Source organism: Acomys russatus, chromosome 15, assembly GCF_903995435.1.
Source record: "Acomys russatus chromosome 15, mAcoRus1.1, whole genome shotgun sequence".
In the NCBI taxonomy this organism is placed as follows: Eukaryota; Metazoa; Chordata; class Mammalia; order Rodentia; family Muridae; genus Acomys; species Acomys russatus.
Window position 1 is genome coordinate 15,162,253 of NC_067151.1, and position 24,192 is coordinate 15,186,444.

Consider the following 24,192-nt stretch of genomic DNA (forward strand, 5'->3'; position numbering starts at 1 on the left):
ATTCTTCTATTCACAATACCTAAGAAATGGAAACAACCTAAATGTCCTTCAACTAATAAATGGGTAATGAAAATGTAGTACATGCACACTACGGAAAAGTGTAAAGAAAAATTAAATCATAAAATCTGAAAGTAAATGGATTGAACTAAAATACACACACACACACACACACACACACACACACACACACACACACACACACACACACACACGTGAAGTAACCCAGACCCAGAAAGGCAAACATCATGTTCTCTCTCAAATCTATAGTTCCTAGCTCCAAATCTTCAAATGTAAGTATATAATTTGGAGTAACCAGGAAAGGAAAAAGGGACCACAGGGTGGGAAAGAAACTTTAGAAAGGGGAATAGCAGAACACAGACCCAAGGTCTACCTACACACATCAGTGAATCTCTATACATTCAGAATTACCCATTCTAAACTGTGAAGCTTCACATCAGAATTTACACTTTCATTGCTGAATATATGAATATATTTTATTCATCATTTTATTGGCTAAATTCCACATATGAAAAAAGCATGTGCCTCAATCCTCTTCTGCTCTGTGTAGTCTGGCTGCTCCCAAAGGACTCAAAATTCTGGTGTCATTTTCCAGTAACAGAACTCAAGTAGCCCCTCCCACAGGAACATGTTTACTACCCTAAGTCTCTAAAACCACCTCCAAATTACACTTCTGCCTTTGTGCAGCAAACATGTGATTTGTGAACACACACCACCATCTAGCTTTGTCACTTCATAATTTTTGCTATCATCTACCACATTCCTAAAGAAAATCCTCCACACTCACTGATGTCTCTGACATCTGATGGCTTAGCCAGCCCCCATCCTGAAGGTCTGTGTCCACGTAAAACATATAACCTCTGTAGCCTGCTAAGGCTGATGGCACTTGCCTCTGTTCTAACCCAAAAGCAAGATCTTCTCAATGAGACTTCACTAACAACTATTCGAATTGATGAGAACAGACTCAGGAAAGTTGTGAAACCAATACGCAAAAATAAGCAGTTTTGAAATAATAATAAAGTTGTTGAAAAAGAAATCATAAAATAAAAAACAATCCTAATTACTACAGTATAAAATTAAATCACTAAAGTTAGCCATAGAAGATCGCCTGTGCAATGAAAATTTATAGACCATGATGACACTCACACAGAAAGATGTGTTTATAGATTAGATGAACAACGTTTGCTTAAAATATCCCAAATCACCTATACTATATACAGACTTAATGACATTTTTCAAAGAACTAGGAAAACCAACCTTAAAATTCAATCATCCAACTAAGATTATTATACTCTGCAAAATTATCTAGCATGATTAGTGGAAAGGGGAAAAGCTTTATATAGTAGCCAAACTGACACAACTTATGAAAACTAAGCTAGTGAGTACCACAGAGGCACCTAAACAAGCTCTATGCACTGAGGAGCAGAACAAGTCTATGAGGGTAAAGGAGAGAAACATCTCGTAAACAGCAGATAAGCAAGTAAGGGTTATGAAAGGGGGGGAGCAATACAGCAATGAGAGTGTATACGCGCCCTTCAGTGATAACTGCTGTAATATCTAACACAATACAATAGACATCAAAGTGTAATGAGAAAAGATCAATTCATATTGGATAAGGCAGCAATTCAAAACAACATAGCAATACTTTAATTTACACCTTTTATTTGTTAAATTAGTATATGATGTACTAGACAACAAGCTGGTTTTTCTCTTAGCCTCCCCATCTTCCTGGTAGCCCTAGATGTCCCTTCGAACCTCTGTCACCCATCTCTTTACACCTTTCATGTCCTGTGCGTCCTTCTGCACGCTCGTCGGCTCTCCTTGTCACACCCACTCTCCCGCGCCCTGGTGGTCTGAATGAAAGTACCAAACACATGGATCTGTATTATCTTCTGAGGAGGACACGGATCCTCCTCTGAGTATATGCCCAGAGTGGGACAGCGGGGTCACATGGCAGGCAGTATTTTAAGTTCTTGGGAAACCTCCATACTGAACTCATAACTACACTACTTTGCACTCACCAACAATGTATTAAAGTTCTTCTTTGTTCCCCATCCTTCCCAGGATGCACTGCTCTATTTTTTTATGATAACCATTTTAACTAAGTTGGGATGGTATATTAACTTAATTTTAACTTAATTGAGTGACTAGAGACACTCAATACATTTAAAAACAACTGTTGGCTCTTTCTTCCTTTAAAAAACAAAACAAAAACTCTTGTTAACTGGCAGCTTTGGTTCTTTAGTGTTAATTTCTGTAGTTGGTAAATTCTGTCTGTAGTACAGTTGGTCAGATTCTCTCCCATTCTGTGGGATGAGTTTCTTTTGTTGTGCAGAAACATTTTAATGTAATGTGGTCCTACCTGCTGATTCTTGGCTATTCATGTGACACTGGAGAGCAGTTCAGCAAATTCTTGGCTACACTTGAAGTGCATGCCCCACATTTTCCTCCCGCAATCTCAAGTTTTAAATTAAGTTCTGTCATCTAGTTCAAGTTGATTTTTATACAGAGGAAAGATGAACTTAATCTCATTCTTTTGCAAGTGGACATCCCAGTTTTGCTGATTAGAACATTTTTCCCTGTGGCATGCTTTTGACTATAGTTAGGTGGGACGTTTTGTCCGTTTACTTCTGGGCCCTCTACGCCACTCTGCTGGTCTACTTGTCTTCCAATGCCAGTGCCAGACATCTCTGCCACTGTAGCTCTGCAGTATAAATTGAGTTGAGGCACTGCTGTAACTCCTTCTCCTAAGACTGCTTATTCCTGGTCTTTTGTGGTTCCACATGAATGCTTGTCTTTTCTAGTTCTGTAAAGAACTGACATCAGCATTTCGATGGGAAGCAACTGACTATACAGACTTACTTTTGGTGATTCGGCCATTCGCGTTGATCCTGCCAATGCAGGGTCCTGGAACACTTTGCCGCCATCTAGAATACCTGATTTCCTTTCAGGGCTGCCTCTTCTTCAGTTATTGAAATGATTATGTAATTTGTCCTGAAGTTATTTACATGGTTGATTGCATTTATTAATCTGAATATGATAACCAAACTTCCATCTCTGTAGTAAGGTTCACTGGGTCATGACCTTAATGTGTTCCTGAATTTGGTTTCAAAGTATTCTGTTGACAATTTCTGCATCTATGTTCACTGGAGAAATTGGTGTCAAGTTTTACTTTTATCATTGTGTTTTTACCTGGTTTTGGTATCAGGAAAATACTGGATTCATAAAATAAATTTGGTAGTGTTCCCTCTCCATATATAGGACATAATTCTAAACCAATTTTACATAACAATCTCTTGGATCTGAAGACACAGATTTAATCTCAATCAACAATAGTGGCTCACGTCAATATCCTACTCTCACCAAGAGGCAAGTCATTCAGACAAAACAAACAAAACTGAGTCAAAGAGATATTATTGATCAAATGGCCCTAACAGAACCTTGAGAACAGTTCATCTACAGACCAGCACATACATTTTTCTAGCAGACCATGACATTCTCTCTAAAACAAATTATATAACAAGGCATAAAACAATCATGATGGCAAAAATAAGAAATCAGCAGCACGAGAAATGACAGGAAATATGCAAATATACGGGTGAGAAACAACACACTACTGAATAATGGTGGCCACTGGAGTATTGTAAAGAATTTAGATTAGAATCAAATAAAAATCAAAACATATCAAAACCTACAGACTTCAACCAACAAAAGCAATTTTATAGCTCCAAGTGCCCACACTAAAAAAATCAAAGATTCTAGGCCAAGCAAGAGAGTCAGAGTAAGAGCACTGTCCCAGCATGCCTGATGACAGGAGCACAGCCCCCAAAGCCTACGTGGTAAGAATAAATGATTCCCACAGGTTGTCTACACATGTGCCTTGTATATACTCATCTGAAACACCCACACACACACACACACACACACACACACACACACACACCCGCTTAAAAACCAAAGCTCTAAATTTAATGACTTAATCATGTACTTTAGGATCTGGGAGGAGGGGGGGAGAAGAGCGGGGAGAACACGCCAAACCTAAAATTGGTAGACAGAAATAAGTAAAATAGGGCTAGTGAGATGGTTCAGTGAATGTAAGAGCTTCCCACGGAGCTTGCTCAGGCCCAGGGTTTGATCCCTAGAACATGCATGGTAGAAGGAGAGAGAATTGACTTCTACAGGTTGTCCTCTCAATCCCACCTGTATCTCTGTCTTGTCTCTCTCTCTCTCTCTCTCTCACATGCGCGCGCTCACACACACACACACACACACACACACACACACACACACACACACACTCTAAATCAATCAACAAGTGCATGTATTTTTTTTTTCAGGTTAAAAAAAAAGAATAGGTGAACTAGAAATGAAAAGGTAGGCATCTGCTTTCAGCTCCCTGCTAAGCCTGCCAACAGCATCTTAGTTCTAACTCAGAAAGTTTAACTTTTCTTTTTCCCCTTCCTTTTTTGAGTAATGGCAAAATCCTAAGCATAGTTCTTTGGCACCAGGCTTCTCTGAAGCCCCTGGCCCCACTTCTTAACGCTGCTTATTCTTATTCTTATGCTTAGGCTTATTCTTAGACTCTTAACTAAGAAAGCATGACTTTCTCTCCTTCCTTCTTCCAGGCACCTGCCGAGATTTACACTTCTCTGTCTTGTTCTGTGTTATTTTTTTCTCTGAAGTTCTAATACATGGTCCGTGAGCTCCAAAAAAAATGAGCAGTACAAAGGATCAATAAAACATTGGTAGTTCTTTGAAAAGAAAAAAATCATCAAATTCAAGATTAACAAAAATAGAGATGAAAGAGGGCCATATTAAAACAGGGAGCTTTGAATTAAAAATCATTAGGATCTACCGTAGAGCATGCTTTAGCAGCCTAGGGCAGCACTGTTGGTAGAGTCCTAGAAGAGCATGCATGTAATTCAATGATTGTTATGAGAACCACCTGAGATATACATGAACATGCTCTCTCAAATGTTATGAATTTAACCAGAGGTGGTGGCGCATACCTGTAATCTCAGCACTAGGAAAGCAGAGGCAGAAGATCACTGTGAGTCTGAGGCCAGTCTAGATGGACTTAGCAACTTCCAGGCCAGCCAAGGCCACACAGGAAGAGACAATCAAACCCTCCACAACCAAAACAACAAAAACATTGTAAATTATTTCTAAACAAGTTCTTATGTTTTGAGCTAAGGTTTCACTATGAAGCATGGCTTGGAACTTGCAATGCCCCAGCCTCAGCTGTGGGTGCTAGGATTTACAGACAGGTATATCTGTCTTTAAAGGTAAATCTGGCTTTAAAGAAAATATTTTAAGATGACGTTAAAATCTTTGAAATCATTTGCACAGATGTAGAACCACAACTCAGAAGAAAAATAAGCTTCAGATTCTATTCTAATAGGCTTCTTTTCTTGAGATTAATTTATTTTAGTGTGTGTCTGAATGCAAGTGCCACAGCATGCAAGTGACAGGGCACAGCTTTCGGAAAGTGGCTCTCTCCTGCCACCATGTGGAGTACTGGGTCAAACACCAGCAGCCAGGGCTGTGCTTTGCTGCCCCCACCCAGTGAGCATTTCCGGCCATCTTCTAACAAAGGTTCAACATGGCCCTTAAAATGTCATGGCTATTATAGATAATGCATACTCTCTGACAAAATTAGCAGGGCCAACAGCTCCCACAGCCTTCTGAAGATTGGTCCAACTTTTAAAGCTCAACTTTGAAAGAAACAAAAACAACAACAACAAAAACCTGGCCATGTGCTTGGGGGGCAGCACCAGGAATAACAAGACAACAAACATCTCAAAGAAAGGAGAGTTAAAGAAGCTGGACTGTTGAGCTGGAAGAGGCCGAGGACGGAGCAGTGGTGGTCTTAAGTTACACTTCCTCTGTTTTCAACAGGACACATGAGAAAGCTCGGAAAGAACTGTGTAACGAACAACAACCACACTCTGTGAGAGCAAAGGGACTTCCTGAAACTGTACACATCCCTTGCCTTTCCACAAAAGTAAAAACAAAGGCGTGTCCCTAACCAGGGCCTGTAGGTTGTGTAGATTACGCCTTCATGCAGGGCTTACAAAAATCTCTTTCAAATTTAAGATACACAGACCAATCAGAAACTGCAGTGACCGAAGCAGATGGTAGAGAAAGGAGAGATGGGGGCAGGCAGGGAGACAGAAGAGGAAAAACCGGGAGAAGCACCAGCCCTCACCACCAGCGCAGCTGCTGGGCCACCACTCTCTCTCTCTTTCCTGTCTGTCTGGGACTTACTGTCCTGCCATAAACTCCACCAACTTGTGGACTTTCAGAAAGACTTTCCTTGTCAATTAAGCTCTTCAGTGAGACAAGTCACCATGTTTCCTGCCACCTAACAGGAGGCATAACAAAGGGAAACTGTTTCCCTTCCTCCCTTCCTCCCTCCCCTCTCGGGTCCTCCCCTCCTACCACTCCTTCTTCAGGACAACTGATAAATCCACACAGACACACCACTGTTAACAAACCCCCATCTCTGTTAGGGCTCACTTCACTATAAGGCTATAGTCTGGGAACTTCACAAACGACTTTTTTTGTGTCGCATATACACAAGGAACTTGCCTCTACCTTGAGAAGCAAAACGTGGAGTCGACTCATTATTAAACAACTTCCTGAATGCTCATGACAAAACGAACTCTATACCCATTAACAATGTATTTCTTCTTAATACTAGAAAACAACCACAACTATATTTTCTCAAAATCTGTTTTCTCATAATAATTTTTTTTCAATCTAAAAGTCTAAGTTATTGTCATATTAATATCAAACAACCATAAAATGCTGATTTTCATTTTAATATCAAACTATGTATTTACTCAAAGCACCACTTATTTTATGTCTTGTAAGGGCAGAAAATGTATCTAAGAAACTCATTCCTAATCAATTTGACATCCACAATACTATGTGTGATCTTATCAAAATACTGTACCTAAGTTTCCTCATTTGCAGAGTAAGAACAAAAACATCTAGATTCTGTACCAGGTACCTGGCACCAGGAAGTAGTAATTTATTGAATGAAAGAATAAAGTTCTTCAGCATGCCTGAAGCAGTACAGGTCAAAGACTTGGCACACTATAAGGCACACTAAAAGGTACATTAAACCAGATCTCCGTCATCACCAAACTTTTTGTGTCTTATTTCTCACACACCCCAGTTCAAAGCATTTTGTCCCATTTTCAAAGGAAGTCTACGGTTATTAATTTAGCCTTCCCAAGTCTCACCAATGTACTCTCACTCTAAAATCAAGTGAGTGCCTCCTCTCCTGCCCAGACGCTCAACCTACCTCTGGCGTGGGAGCCCCCGCCCTTCACTACACCTTCCTCTAGCCAACCAGATAACAAAGCCTCCACTGCTATCTCCCAAAGTCCAGAAAGCCCGTTCCTATCTCTCTGGCTTTAATTACTCCTTCTCTTCCTTGGGACTCTATCTTTATTTACTTTGTGTTATCTACTGCTGTCTAGGCTTTTAGGAACTTTGTAAATTGCTTTCCACTTTTTACTTGCATGGCCCCTAACTGGCCCCAAAGCAAATGGATGAATCCTGCATTGAGTACAACCTGGCTGATCTGAACTATTAATGAGGGAGGTGACACAGTGGGTAACGGGGCTGCACTGTGAACTGTGAGTGATGACCATTTTCTTTCACCCTTTCTTACAGTTTTCAAATATAAGAAAAAGGAAAGAAGACAGAGAGGGCGTTATCAGGCAATCTTGTAACAGTGTTTTATAGATCCTATATCCTAAAAGTTTTCTTGAGCACATATGAACAAAAAAGATGTCAGAAAACACTAAGGGCCACCTCTTTTCTGTGCTTTAATAACTCAGTGGTTCATGTAAGACATCCAAGTGATCCTCGGCTGCACCGTGCCCCGTTACTGCTCGGTGTTTTCCAATAGCTGATATTTTCATAGCATTATGTTCAAAACCCATGAGTTTCTACTGCAAAAGTGATACTATCAATATATTTAAATATATGTAAAACACCAAGTATAATTTTAAAATATTCTTACCTAATCCTTTTTGTCCTGGATTCTTTGCAAAATTAAAAGTAAACTGGTAAAAATCCTTAAATCGTCCTGGTTCTTTCAATTCTTGTTCCATCTTGGGTATTTGGGCCTTTAGTTTTTCTATGCTGTCACATCTACATTATAAAATTAAGTTTATAAACAGTTAACTTTTTACTATAAATTAGAAACTTAACTTAATTATTCCTATGAGGGCTTGCATTTATTTCCTAGAACTTATTTTTTAAAACCAGACAGGTGGAGTTCATCTTTTTACGAAAGATCCCTCACTCTGCCCTGAAATCTTGGGGACCATGTCCCATATATGCGCAGCTTTTTCCTACACACATAGAGCTGTGCTACAAAGTGTAATTTATAAACAAGAAAAAGCAAGAGATTAATGGGAACTAAAAATAAAATATCATACGGTAATGAAAACAATATGCACATGTTTGCTCTCTGGCATCTTAGTTGCCGTCATCACTACTTTTACACTTGTGGACCATTGTCAAATGAAGTAGGGCCTCCTGAACACAAGCACAGGGGGTGGGGTGGGGTGGGGTTTCTGGTGGGGGTGCGGGTAGGGGTGCTGGTGGGGGTGGGGGTGCGGGTGGGGGCGCGAGTAGGGGTGCTGGTGGGGGTGGGGGCGCGGGTAGGGGTGCTGGTGGGGGTGGGGGTGCGGGTAGGGGTGCTGGTGGGGGTGGGGGTGCGGGTAGGGGTGCTGGTGGGGGTGGGGGTAGGGGTGCTGGTGGGGGTGGGGGTGCGGGTAGGGGTGCGGGTAGGGAGTGCGGCGTGCAACCCACTGCCAATCTGGTAACGGAGAGCCACTGAGTGACTAACAGGCAGGCAGTAAACACTGGGGTAAGCCGGACAGTTTATACCTCAGGCAGGGTGGCAGGGTAGCAGGGTACTCTACTCAAAACAATGCCCAACTTAAAAGTTTTTTGTTTTTTGCTTTTCCTGGAAACTTTCAACTAATAATTTGAGAACACAGTCAACTAAATGAGTCACTAAAATTTCAAAAAAAAAATTTTTTTAAAAGCCATGGCTGCAGGGAGAGTTATTGTTGTTAATTTACTAGTATGGCCTAATAATATTTATTATCTGGACTATAATTATTATTATGGAAGTATAACCTGCTAGCAATCAATCAAGACACAGACACCTATTATATTTTAAAGTAGCTCTAGTTAACCTGGAGCAGGAGAGATATTAACCCCCTAAATTACTTCCCATAGTGGAGCAGGTATGGGATACCTGCCCCAGTCTCATGCCATCTGGCTCTAATAATTTCTATCAAGGCACCTCCCACCCATAATCCCATATACTTGCTAATCTTCTTCATCTAGGCCAAAGCCTCCATCCATGCCGGCCATGTGCTTCTCCTCCGCCTAACCCATGGCGGCCTTCCTTCTTCTCCACCCCTCCCCTCGGGTTTCTCTTCTTCCCAAGATTCTCTCTGTCTCGCCTCCATGTGTTAAGCCTGCCCTTCTCTACCCTGCTTTGTAGTTGTCAACCACTGGACACCATTTCTCTTGCCAGCTCGCTCAATGTCAGGGTCTACTGACTGGGCTAAAAGCCAGGGAAGGGGAGACTTTACCCAGGCTGTCGTCAGTAGAGAAATGGTGCTAGCATATGACAGGTCCCAGCAACGTCTACAGTGCTGACAGTGCTTACAGCAGCCCCCACTGCCCTCTAGCCAGCTCTACCCACAGAGTAGCAGCTCTGAGCAGCCACCCTGCTCGTGCCGTCCTGCCCTCTCCCCCCAGGGACGAAATTCTGGCCTGGCTGGCTGAGTTCATGCAGTCTCAGGGGTGGCAACAGCTACTGCCACCTCCTCAGGGTTTTCTCTTACACAGGATAGCACTTCTTTAAGTTTTCTGTGGTCAAATTACTGGTGAGGCTGTGTCCTGACTGGGCCCAGCTTTCCAATGCCCCTCTGACACAGCAAGCAGAATCATGCCTTGGTCCTGACTGGAATATCACCTGAGTTTACCATGTCTTATGGGTCAGTAAAATACTTTCCTCTTGTATCTGCCTCCCAAGGGCTGGCATCCCTGGGCTGCGGCTGCCCACCATGCCCAGCCATCAGCCTATTTCTGCAGTCCCATCAAACCGTCAACTAGAGACGGCCAGCAAATCTCTACCTATGACTTTTCAATCTACTTATTCAAACCTGTCCAGCCAAAGCAGCCATGGAGGCGCTGAGTCCAGCCAAAGGCATCAGCCATGTCCATGGACTCTCTGCTTTTTAAACTCTACATCTTATCAGTTCAGAATACACGGCCTCAGATTACGAAATAATTTACTTGTTCATTTTACTTTGTTAAATATTAAATGTCAGATAATTGTAATACTAGCGACTTTCTCCTAGGAACAAATAGCTAAAGAAAGGTGCAGTTAGAGGAGGTTATAAAATTATACAGGTACTTGGCAAACCCAGAAAATACACAACATGCAGACTCAATACTGTTTGTAGGCTAGGAAAAAAACTTAAGTTTCCATTTAAAAACAGATGACAAAATAGAGCTCCATCACTCTAACAGCTAGCGTCTCATCTCCTGTGGAAGTTTTATACTCACCCTAATTCTGTCATGCCATCCATGAACTCCTGTTTGGAGAACTCACACTGTGTGGCTGCCCTGAACTTCCATGCAATGATCAGCACACTAATGCTGGCTGGATCGAGAGCCAGATCATCACAGAACTGCTGTATACCATCTATTCCAATTTTATTTTCATCTTGAGGATCTTTAAAAATACCAAGACAAATTAAAATTAGTGTCATACTTTGTTATATTCATAACAAAAAGATATTGTTTTATTTTCTATCTTAAAACAAACCACAATATGCCAAAAATATGAAGCAGTATTATTTTCACAGATATTCCTCCATGTAACATCATCAGCCTAAGTTAGTGTGCCTCTAAATAGCACTATTAAAGTGTACAGCAAAGTGTAAAAGTAGTTGGACGTTTAATTTTTTTAAATTCCCACTAATGGAGCCACAGGCTCCACACACTTTTAGTCCCAGCACCAGAGAGGCAGAAGTACACAGAGTTCTATGAGTTCAAGGTCAGCCTTGTCTTTAGCGCACGCACTCACGCATGCACACACGCACACACACACACACATACACACACACACCACCTAGCACTTATCCATGTAAATATGTTACACATACAAATAAAATCAGACATGCCTATAGAGGGACAAGGGATTCTTAAGTCAAGACACTCATATCTTACTTAATTAGGCATTTAAAATTAACAGTATTAAATTAGAAATTCTTTTTCCTTTAAACAAAATTTATTACCACAGCAATCACTTAAGTATTAGTAAGATTAAATACACAACTCAACCTTAATCTCAACAGCATAAGTATTTGATGTTTACAACAGAAAAACTGTTATAAAAAAGACACATACAAAGAAAGGGGTTCCCCTATAATTCTACCAAATATGATTTGCTATAATATCTGAAGTATCTGGCAATGCACATCAGCCTGGGTACGTAGTTCAATGCTACAGCACTCGCCTGGCCTGCATTACGATAAAGCCCTGGATTCACTACAAGCATTATGGAAAACTAAAAAAAAAAAAAAAAAAAAAAAAAAGCAACACTTTGGGTCATGAATTATACATATAATATAGTCCCATTTGGGAGAAAATTTGAAAATAACTCTATATGTCTGCATAAACATAAGACACGTATGTTTCCAAACTGGACTATTAAATATAGGTTACCCTCAGGAGAAATAAGAACAGATAAAGAAACTATTACCTGCCCCCGCCCCTTTTCTGAGATGATTTTATAATCTAGGCCAAGCTAACCATGAACTCTCAATCTGACTGGCTCTGCCAGTGGCTTGTGCCACTATGCCCAGCTGTCCAGCTTTTTAAAAGTACATGTTTCTGTGAAAGTTATTATCAGACTTTCTTAAAACTTGGCTCAACAAGTTTTACAAACACATGGCTAGGAAAAATTGCCTCCAATCTTCTATTCTCAAACTACCTGATGGGGGAGAGGCTAAGGAGATTAGGAGAAAGGGCGGAGAAGGGTTTCTCTTCTAGGATCTGTTGAGCCCCAGGGTCTGCTGTAGTTCCGATGAACATACTCAACTCCACAGTCTAGGAAGCTGATACCTCAGAACAAGCCCACAAGGTGGGAAAACGTAACTCAAACCCTTTCAGCCATATAACAATACTCACCTTTGTATCTATTGTACAGTTGTTCTAACTTCTTCCTGTCCAGCGATCCTTTTACACTCTCCCGTATATAAAGTTCTGGATTTTGAAAAAAATTATCTGTTGCAACATCTAACTTCCAGTCATTTTGAGAAAGACAACTTACTGCAGTTTTCTCACTAGATTGGGTGAAGATCATAAACTGACGAACTTTATCCTTCTGTGATGATTTCAACTTGTTCTATGAGAACCAGAAAACAAACTGAAACTATGTAAAACATCACTACACATTCAATGTAGCTAAATCAGCAGCAGCAACAATGTTTTTCTTCACAGAACAAGGACATATTTTTAAACTAATACTTATTTGTGATCTATCATTAATCAGCAAGACAAGTTAAAAGTATCTAAAACACAAAGTTTGGTAGAGTTCTGGAAAGGTACAAGCATGGAGACAGGACAGGAAAGCTCAGCCTCCTTGCATCAAAGAACACATGCAGTGAGCCTAGGCACCATGTCTGACTAAGCAGGTATTTGCTGCAGTCCTGTTGCCCCGCCCAGCTTGGCTTGCCTGGGTTTGTGCTGTTTCCACCAAAGGGAGGAAGGTGATTTCTCCTAGTTGGTGTTTAGGAAACATGTAACTGTTGCTAGAATTCCCTCACATTCCCCTCAAAAAAGAATCTACTCTACATATATACAACCTTGCATGAGGAGCTTTTAATTATATATTTATTTTGGGTGTGCTTACATGTGTGTGAGCGTGCATGTGTGGGGACACACTTAAGGGCACATACATGCCAAGATACTAATGTGGAGGAAAAAGGACAATTTGTAGGAGCCACTTCTCCCCTCTGCCGTGTACGACCTAGAGATGACCTCAGGTCATCACGCTTAGCAGCAGATGCCTTCCTTTACCAGCTGAGCCGCCTCCCTGGTCCCTGAGGCACTGCTTACTAAGACCCTTTCTCCCTTTGCTTTTCCTGGAGGGAATCATCTCTTTTTCTGTGCCTGAGCCTAAGAGGCCTGGGGCTTTCCGTTTTCACTTTGCATCCACTGACAAGGACTCACTTTGCTGACTAAAACCCAAAGCAAACTAAGCAGGTCTCTGGCACTGTACTTCGCACACCCACCCCATGCTGGTCTCCACTAAACTCTCCCTCCTTTTAATTCCCAATTCTGTTTTCTCAGCAAAATATTTGGGCTCTTCTAACCCTGCAATGTAAATGGAGGGCCGACCACATTACAGACACAGCCCTCTGCCACTCAAGGGGCACTACTAAGAACTCCTACAGTCCAAAGTGATAGGTCACCAACGTCAACTTCCAGCTACACACAGAGAAACAGACCCAGAAGGTAAGTACTCTTCACGAAAATTCAGCCAGTGTATGTAGAAGAAATGAGAGAACAAAAGTACCCTCACAAATTCAAATCCTAGTAAATATTCTTGGAATAGTCCTTCTTAATGCATGTACTTATAAAGCTTTCGAGACTCTTGGGGAGACTATCAAGGATTACCACTATCACAGAGTGAAAATAAGACCACAAAATTAAGTATGAAAATAAATTCTATCTCTCAGAACATGAGCTACCTTTATGTCATGAGTCTCATCTGTCACTCTCTCCTCTCCTGGTAAGTATTAATGTACGAAGTGACAGATTACAACCTTAACCACTATCCACCACGGAAACAAAAATAGTAAACTATACTGCTTCCTGTACTTGACTGGTAACCCTACCTCCTCCGGATACCACTTAAGTGACAGGCCAGTGACTCTAAATCCATGGGGCGGTCACTATGGCAAATTTCTATCTTCAAAAATATTCACATCATGATTCATAACAGCAGCAAAATTACAGTTATAAAGTAGCAACAACAGAAATAATTTTATGGTTGGGGGGATCACCACACATGAGGTACTATATTAAAGGGTCACAGCATTAGGAAGATTGAGAACCACTGTGTAGTCTATCACAAGGCATATCTCTCAAAGACCCATCTGTGAAATGCATTATTCAATGACAATCCCAGTGAAATAGCCAAAAAGGAAATCATTTACATTCCTTTAAGTTAATTAACTGAAAGTAAAAGATAAACACATCTTTATTTCAGCCTTGGAAACCTCAGCATGCCTGTCGTATTTATACCTTTTTAAAGAAGCTGTGTTGCTGTGATCCCATTGACACTGTACAATGCAGAAAGTGAGCCTGGAAATTACTTTTGAGGTAACCATGACAGAACTTTTTGTGTAGCTTTCTCTCCATCCCCTAAGTTTAGAGGCAGCAAGACAACTTGGCTTATCTGGGACTTTAACAGTAATGCGCACAGCATGCTGCTCCCTGCTGAAGAGAGGAACTTAAAAAGCACGGCCTAAACTACTACAAGAACTGTCACTGCACTGGTGACTTCCTGACGGAAAGCTAGGTATTAGAAAATGCCAAGGACAAGATAAAAGGCTGTTGTATTCAACTAAGTATCAACATTACACAAACTACTTAATTTCACGTTGTACATCTTAGTTTTTAACGTAAGTAACTCTTTGTTTCAAGTGTAAATTGTTGGTCTGTAGGGAAATAAACACATTCCTTAAAAGGAGCTCCTTACTCATTTGCAACCTCATAAAAACAGATGGGCAGCACCTGGCAAAGAACTGATAGGCGAGCAGGCTGGAGGGGCTGTGAGACGTCCCACTCCTGCCTGCTCTGCAGCGTCTGATAAGCACCCTCCACTACTTGTCAGCCTTGCTCACTTCCGCACCTAGGGCAAGTTTTTGCACTCATCTCCCTCCAGGAGGATGCACTGCTTCCACAGGCTGCAGGCCACCATGCTCTCCTAGGTAACTGACATCTGCCTCTTCTCAGGCCACTTAGAACACTAACACTCCCATCTCCTTTTCCCAGGCCACACAGGTTGGTACTGGGCAAAGTGTTCCAATGCCAAGAGAGAATGGCATCAAAAGCTTGCCAACCTAAGAGGGAGGGACTGCTAGATTAAGCAGAGAATTCTTGGGAAGCAGGAGGATGGGGGGGGGGGGGGGGGGACTGAGGAGGAAGAAAAAAAAGAAAGATTTTTTTTCTTGAATTTAGAGTTTTCAAGACAGGGTTTCTCTGTGCATCTCTGGCTGGCCTTGAACTCAGAGATCCACCTGCCTCTGCCTCCGGGTGCTGGGACTGAAGGCATGCACCACACCTGGCTGTAGATTTTCTCCATTTCTATTTAAAAAAACTCAGGAAAACCTTTTTCCGTGAGCCAGCCTCAGCGATTCAGCAGTCAGCTGTGTAGGTCAGGGTTACTTTACTATGAATTTCCAAAGAGTAGAGCAGAGGGGCTAAGTGTGACTGTGCAGTCCTCAGTCTTCAAGTGTGAAGGCCACTTAGAAATTACCAAGGTTTCAAGAAGAGCCAATAGCAGTAGGAATACAAGGACACGTAATACTCAGGCTGCGTTAAGATTCTTATTTTTATTCTTAAAAAAAAAAAGGAGGGATGAGAAGTGTAGGGTGCGGGTAGAGCCCAGAAATTTTCCATAACCTGTACAATAAAACTCACCTATTTGCTTTACAAAAATAAAAAATACCTAGACCATGAACACATGCCACTCTATACTTAAATCTGTGCACATTCCCTTCCCTCCTTTTTTAAACTCAATAAATTTAAAAAACACATTGAGAAATTTTTCTTTTTCCAGAAGAGGGTGTGGCTAAGCTGTAGAGTACACACTCCAAGTTTAATCCCCAGCACCAAAATGAGCAATTTACGTGAAAACGTCAAATACAGTATTTTGGACCTAGCTACGCTATTTTACCACTGAACTCACAAAACACAGTGACTAGATTAACAGAAGCCCAGGAATACCCCGCAGGAAAAAAATCAGAATGATGGTAAAGTTGAGAAAGTCTTCCTACTATATTTCCACCCAAAAAAATGTACATGGAAAATGGCTTCCTGGCCAACTATCGCCTTGAATTTTAAAACAGAAGGATGTAGTATTTGTTTAAAAAAAAAAAAAAGGATTCAGTTATGTAGCCCTGGCTCTCTGGGACATGCTTTGTGGACCAGGCTAGCCTCAAACTCACAGAGATCCACCTCGCCCAGCCAATGTTCATCTTCTTACCTTAAGTTTAACTTTTGTCTCAACTCCAGAAAGATACTCAGACCCACAGTTTCAAAGAAAGTATTATCATTGTTTAAGTTAGTATGAGTGTTGTGCCTGTCTGCAAAGGTTGGGTGGGGCGGTCGGCTCTCCTGGAACTAGATCACAAATGACTGACTGCATGGCCGTGTGGATACCTAACCTTGGTCCTCTGTAAGAGCAGCAAGTCTCTTACATTCTGTGCCATCTTTCCAGGTCTGGAAGTAATTTTTGAATTGCCTTTCTAGTTAGTTGATAAGAGTCAATGTTTCAAAATATCATAATACCTTAATGGGGCCAGATGTAGTGGCAGAGGGCAGATCTACGTGAATTCAAGGTCAGCCTGGTCTACATAGCAAGTCCCAGGCTAACCAGGGCTACTTAGTGAGTGAGACTCTGACTTCAGCAAAACCACCTTACCGATCATGTGTCACTTGCATTAAAGCTCTGTGTGTCATAGATGCCAGTGAGATGGCTCTGCCTGTAAAGGCACTTGCCACCAAGCTGACAACCGAAGTTCAATCTCTCACAAGCTAGCATGACTTCCAATAGCTCTGTGTGGCTAGTCCTATGTGATCGGCATGTACTTAACATTTTAAAATTCCTATGAGATTTATAAACACTAGCTTTAGTCTAGCACGCTATGTTTCCTTATGTAAGACCAAGTCGGCACAGACACAGTTCAGTGTTACTCATACCCAAAACACTTAACTACAAATGGCCTTCCCATGGATCACAGGTCAAAAGTGCAGGGAAAGCCAGTAAATGAAATGATCTGCTCCAAGAGAAACTTCAGCTAGGGACAAAGTTCTACCCTAGGGAGCCAGGCTAAAGTGAGAGTAACCTGCGACCTTTCCTTTGGCTGCAGAGGCACACCTGAACATGACCTAACATGCCTAACTGGCAAGGTTTCCATCCCACCTGGACGGCCTCCCTCCTAACTGCTGTGTGATTTGAAGAAAACTAATCTCTGCTTCAGTAAGCAAAACGTTACAGTTGTAGGCATTTAACGTGAACTACCTTAACTTGTACATATACAGAGTCTTTTAGTCCATAAATTAAGCAAGAATAATGAAGGAGGGGAGTACGAATAAAAAGTATTTAAATGGTAAATGAAAAATAATGACATAATAAAAAAACTTAGCAGCTTGTATTTATTTGAGTTACTACAGTGTTTCAGACCTTATGCTAGCCACTTACATTTTCCTTTTCTTTTTGGGAGGAGGGGGGACACTGGGGAGAGATAAGATCTCCCTTTGTTGCCATAAGCTAGCTTGAAACTTGAGAGCTAGTCCTGTCTCAGCTGCCCAAGGTGGGCTTAGAGGCAGGGGATCAGCCTGATTTACACAGAAAAGCATCTACTGGGCCTATCCTATGGAAAAGGAAGTCACCTGTTGGAGTAGGACCTACACTCACCAAAAAAGGACAGAGCAGTATTGAAGAATTACACCTGGCTCCAAAGAATAGTTTTTCCACTTATTCTAAAGGCATCTTCATGTGAAAATGAAAACAAAGGTCACAGCAGCGCCACCTTTGAGTCAGCAGAAAGAGCAGGGGAGGGGAGGGCAGCAGTCTTCATCTATGCCAACAGAACTGACTTCTCCCTTCTCCAATGTAAACACTACCATTCCCACCCCACTCCCTGCTCAACACTGCCTCCCAATCTAGTCCCCAGGCCATTATGGGCTCACGCCACGGTAGAACATCTATTTAGGGCTTTGCTGCGGGAGTAAGGAGGTGGGTTATTTTTAAGACAAGTAATAAAACAAGATGGAAAGTACATTTATGGCTCCATGACTGTAGTCTACTTTTTAAACAGATGACAATCTATAGCTCTGAATGAGGAGACAGAAACAACTACAGCTACTAGAAGTCAGTTTCCTTTTCTAGTGAAAAAGCTTGACATAAAATATAAACAGGTTAGGGCCAGAAAACTCAAGGAGCTGCGTACAACTGCTAATACTAAGCTAAATCAAACAACTCAGAACATTCTTTTACATTATAATCGGAAGTATAGAATAATTACTGATTACTAGGCCTGTGCAGCTTATCATCCATTCTTTAGTTTCCTGTAGCATGAATAACAGTTTAAATTATCTAAGAAGTAAGCAGTATCCTGCTACTAAGCAGAATGTGGCAAACCCTATGTAGTTATTATGTACAATGATATAATCAGAAAGTACATCTATACTATCCAAAATGCTTGCACAGAATGTTACTCACAGGGTTTTGAGACAGGTCTTAGACCCCACCCCCACCCCATGGAGCCTTGAGTAGCCTTGAACTCGCTGCCATCCTGTCTCATCACCCACTGTCAGCATTAGAAGCATGCACATGACCGTCAAAATTTTAACAAGTGTTCTATTCATAGACATTTAAGCAATTTTCTCTCTGGTACTCCTCAAAATCATTGTATTACTCAAAAGATGGCTGTTGCTAAAATGGAATAATATCTTGATTTTCTAACAAAAAGTGTCTGACTATTTAAAAGCTATTTTTGTTCATTTCTAGTTGTAAGAGAACAGAAACAAGTTCCTTCAATATTACTTTTCTTGGTCATTTTTCAATTGAGTTTCCCCAACTTACTGCTTGACCACCTAAAAAGCAGCCACAATAACTAACTTGCTCTCCAGCCTCGGTGTAGTGATGTATTTGCCTCATCTACTTGGGAAGCTGATATAGAAAGATCATTTGAGCCCAAGAGTAAACTAGCCTTGGTAATCTCATCTCAAAATAAATAAATAAATAAATAAATAATTTTTTAAAAATGCTTTTCTCTTTCCATAAACATCTTTCTAAAAAAAAAAAAAAAAAAGGAAAGAGAAAGGAAGGAAGGAAGGAAGGAAGGACTGAATGTTTACGTTTTCGTAGGTAACTACAATGGTTAGCATTCAACAATTGATAAAATATTTGGAATCTAATTTTAAAATTCTGTATGTACTCTAATAATGTAATAAATACTTTAAATGTACGATGGGGTCTGCCCATGTGTCCCATACTGAGCTAAGGGTGACCTTGAATGTCTGATCTTCCTGTCTAGCCCTATGGCATGCTGGGATTAAAGGTATATACAGCATGGCAGTACGGTGAGAGCGAAACTCAGGGCTTCACTGAAGCACCCCATGAACATTCCAGCCCCCTAAGTATTTATTAAAATTAAAATATACCATCCTAACAAGGTGAGCAGTAGTATATACTTCAGCACCTGATCAAAAAAATTGTTAGAAATTACTATTCAACAGTAAAGCTCTTTAAATTTTATAAACCAGACCCACAGTTTAAAAACTTTTCACAAAATTAAAAAAAATAAAATGGTGTTGGAGGTGCTTTTTCTTCCTGAGGGGTACAACCAACCTAAAGTGGTTGGGCAACTCAATCACTTAGCTACTCAGTGAGCTGTTTCTATCCACAGCAACTGAATACCACTTGGAACTGATTGTCTTCATCGACTATCACGGCTGACACCCCAATGACCTGAACAGCATCGTACTATTTATGTTTTTATTGTTTTGTTGTTGTTTGCTTGATTGTTTGCTCTAAGGTAGAGCCTTACTATATAGGCCTGGTTGTCTCTGAACTCATTATGTTGCCCAGGCTGGCCTTGAACTCCCACTGTTATCCTCCCGCTTAGCTCCCAGCATGCTGGATTACAGGCAACCACCACCACACCCAGATCTGCACATCCTGTGCTTTACAAAGAGGTTTTCTTGGGCTGGGATGTAGGCAGCGATAGAGTGCCTGTCTACCATGCCCAAGTGCGAGCTGGGCCTCTGCACCTCAGATGGTGCTGTGAGAAAAAGGGCTTCCTCAGATTTTCTTTATTATGTACGCCCCAATCCAATTCTGGTCTGTAGAGACCTGAATAAAGTAGCACTAGACTCAAATGTGTCCAGCACTTTACAACTTAAGAAAAATCAAACCCACACTCAGTTAATTTTATTACAATGTTTTCACAGATACCAAGAGTTTTCCTTTTCTAATATTCATATCAAAATTATTTGATTGCAACTTGGTTACGTTCAACATAAGAAAGTAGAGTCAAACTAGCCAGAGTTCCCTTATCAGTAGTGAAACGTTGCTTAGTTCTTTTTTAAGGCGAAGTGTGGGCGCTGGCAGAGGAATCAAGTAATGGAACCAGGGACCCTGTTTGCAATCCCCGCTCTTTCCTATGCTAGCTCTTCACCTGGCTCAGTCACTAAGATCCACCAAGGCATGTGCCAGCCCTGCTGCCGGCAGGAAGCAATGCTTCCTACTCCACAAATTGCAGTAGGAATAGAGTTAAAGCGGTCAGATTAGCATGAGTTATGTTTAAAAAACATATGTTAAAAAAAACTCAATTTCTTCTCTCCTCAAAGACCAAGTGTTCTACATACAGTCATTGATGTACATACAAATCACCAAAATACCCAACACTTTTAAGAAAATGTTTTTTTTTTAATTAATGCTAGAACAGCTAGAGGAAAATGTATTAAACATTATATAGTGAACCAGAATTCAATACTCTGTACACATATGCTACATAAGAGAAAACTTTATGAGAGTCTTGTATGTAAAGGACGTCTTAAAATGACTGTCACATTGTAACAGGATACAGGAGACAAAAGTAACACTGCCATGTCATTCAGAGCTAAGCAGTGCTTCCCGTCTCTCAGAAGTGAAAATCTGGTAACTTTACAATGTTCTCCTGGCAAAGCCCATCCTCTCACTTCCCTCCCTCCTTTGCTCCAGTGACCTCTTCCACACACTTCACACACTGGTCTCTCAAACTCGCTCTCCACCCTGTTTATTCTGCAAGGCTTGTTCTCTCAACTCCCATTTTGCTTGGTTTACCTCATCTGTGGTGCAGACCCTGCGTTGCTATTTTGTGTCCCCACTTCCAGCAGGCCCTAGCACTCCTATACTCATTCCCTCCCTCATCGCTGCCTTTCCCGAGACACTCAGCACCTGCTAAACTGCAGGAAAAGAAATATATACAGTGTTTATTTTTTGACTTTCCCTAGATTGCTGTCTGACAGAGACAGATACATCTCCTCAATGCTTAGAACAGCTCAAGCGAGCACAGCAGACACTTAAGTGAATGCCAAAAGCAATCAGGCCTTCCTTTACTTTACTTGTAGATACACAAAAGATGCACAGCAAAATCTAAAAAACAACCCAGAACAGATTTACACATGGCATTTTTAGGGCCTCCTATCTGCAGAAAATATAATTATACATTTTGAGGTCCAAACATTTTAAATCCACTAAAAACAGTACTTAACAACATTAACTACCCATTAACTTTAATTTGTTACTTAACATATTTATTGTAATACTTATTTTCTCCATTTAATATAATTTAAACAAATGCAATTTTCATCCATTTTTCTAGATTTCATGAGATTTTAAAGACTTATTTACATGTTCCACAAATACCAAGAAATCATAGTCTGGGAGAAAATAGTCTTATTTTTGTAACCATCTAACAAACTTGAACCTGAAAAACCTTCTGAAGCCTCAGTTTCTCCTTCTGTAAAGGGAAGAGATGTGTCAAATGATCTGAGACACTATAGGCCTAAGGATGTCTGTAACTTATAAACACCTAACAGATTACACAAGCTACATATACCTTACATATTTAAAAAAAAATCATTAGAATCATAAAATTATGAAACTCGGTAGAACTTTACAAGTAAAGAGGAAACTCGGATGTTTTGATCACTTCCTTAAATACACTTGCCTATCATGCATGAAGCCCTGCCTAGGGTTGATCCCAGCCCTGCGTTATTTTTGGTCTCTGCGTAAGTGTAAGAGGTAGGTAATCTAATTTTTTCCTTATAGAAATATTTCAGAGATTCCATCATTTTATGCCTTTCCTAAAACTGGCAATAATTCATGTTGTAGAAATGAGTTGTGGTGCACATACCAGAAAACAAAACTTTAATAATAATCATTTAAGAAACAATTGTAAATGGATAACGAAATACTTTTACTGTAAGATTCTTATGGGCCCATATTGACTTTCTGAACAAGATCATACCGAGGCAGTACGTGTGACGTAGAACTCGTTAAGGCATAGAAAGTGCCTTAAGTTAACCCACTGGTACGATTGCATGACTTACGGCTAAGTTCCAAAATGAGCTAATTTAATATTAACCAAAGGGACAGGCGGCTACAAGTCCAAACCCAAAGTGACCTCGCATCAAAACAGCGTGAGTCCTGTATTCCTAATGAGCACTGGAGGGCTCTGGATTCGAGGGCAGGTGTCTGACGTAGGCTGTCTGTGGGAAGCTGCATACATACACCGCTCGCTCATCGGAGACCCGCACCATCCAAGCACCTCAGTAAGAGAGTGGAAACACCTGGGGGTTCAGGAGTTAACAGCCAAGGCCTGAGATAACTAAAGGAGAAACTGCGGGTCTTTGAACTTACATTGTATCTCCATCCAACACTAAACTGAACTTTACGAGAAAGCCTTCTTACAAATATAAAGTTTCACGAACATAGCACAGAAGAGAAATCTACTACATAATCCACACATGACACTAAGGCAGCTGGAGGCTGGGGCCACATAAGTGTCACAGAGCCAAAACAGCACTCCCCCCCCCCCCACAACTGAAATCTGGGGCACACACCCTCCCCAAAGAGGCCTTTCTGCTCTCAGGAGCGAAAAGACCATATCACTTGTACTCTTCTTCCAGCAGCCTGCCGGGAACTCCAACAAGGTGTGACTGTGTACTTCCAAACTGAAAAATAGTGACCAGCAGCGCCAGGTACTTAATGACAAAGGACTCAGCTCACCACAGCGTCTTCCAGCTTCCGTGACTTTTTCTCACCCAAACAAAAACCAGGAGAGGAGCAACTTGACAAACTGTTTTTTAAGAATCACAAATGGTCCCTAACTGCTATCATAAAGCAATTACTCCTCCCACCCCAAGCAAATAGAGCAGGCGCTCGCTCGGAAGGCAGCAGGTCTCGGGTCCCCCGGCTGCACTTCCGTCCGCAGCCCGGAGCCTCCCAGTCCTCTCGCGGGGACCGAGCCTCTGCCGAGCCGCCCCAACTCCCGGGCGCCGGGGGCTAGCGCGGACGGGGAAGGCCGACGCCGGCTCGCCCGGGCCGCCAGCACCGAGGGGCCCGGCCGGGACCAGGCAGCCCCGGGCCCGCTGCCCAGGCGCCGCCCGGCCGCACAATGGGGCGCGGGCCGTCCCCCAACGCCTCCGCGCCCGGCCCCGCTCGGGCGACTAGGCCCCGCCGCGCTCCGCTGCCCGGCCCTCGCGTAGCGGCGGCGCTGGGAAGGGACGGACCGAGCCGGGCGCCGGCTTGAGCAGTGGTAGCGGAGCGCGGCGGGGCCGGGGGCCCGGGCCGGGCGGCACGGCGCCGCGGTGCCTCACCATGTTGGTGTCCTCCGGACCTCTCCCCTCCTCCTCCGGCTCCGCAGCGAATGGACGGCGGCGGCGGCGGCGGCGCCTCTCACGGGCTCGCCGGGCTCCCGCTCATGCGCAGTGCGGCGGCCCGCGGAGCGGCCCGGCCGCGGGAGGCGGAGGGCGCGGGCCCCGGGGTGGGCGGCCTGGCCAGCGGGCATCCGTGGCGCGAGCGGCCGGGCGACCCCGGCAGCCCGGGCTGCGGACACGCACTGAGACCCGCGCGGCGGGCGGCCGCGGGCACGGTGAGGACGAGGCGGCGGGGCCCCTGCCTGCGTCCCCACTCACTCAAGGCGCCCTCGTCACGGCCGCGTCCTGTCCGCCGTGCGCTCCTAAATAGCTCCACGTCAGAGTCCCCGGGTAAGTTTTGGGAAGAATCCGGGAGACTATTGCGCCTAGAGTCACTGTCGTGCCTGGTGGACTGTC

The 24,192-nt window shown here is 42.5% G+C and overlaps 1 protein-coding gene across 2 annotated transcripts in view; it reads right to left on the minus strand.

The window, feature by feature from the left end:
* Dcun1d1 (defective in cullin neddylation 1 domain containing 1) overlaps positions 1-23,868 on the minus strand; it is a 30,281-nt gene extending 6,413 nt beyond the window's left edge. Inside the window, exons 1-4 of one of the 2 annotated variants that reach the window (XM_051157063.1) lie at positions 23,737-23,868; positions 12,262-12,478; positions 10,633-10,801; positions 8,057-8,187 (exon numbers count right to left, since the gene is read on the minus strand). In XM_051157063.1, coding sequence (XP_051013020.1) covers positions 8,057-8,187; positions 10,633-10,801; positions 12,262-12,478; positions 23,737-23,739 — 520 coding nt within the window. In that variant the 5' untranslated portion in view covers positions 23,740-23,868. Of the gene's footprint in view, positions 1-8,056; positions 8,188-10,632; positions 10,802-12,261; positions 12,479-23,146; positions 23,425-23,736 lie in introns of those variants that run through there. The other variant, XM_051157064.1, reaches the window with a different exon arrangement.
* Between the last annotated feature and the right edge of the window lie 324 nt (positions 23,869-24,192).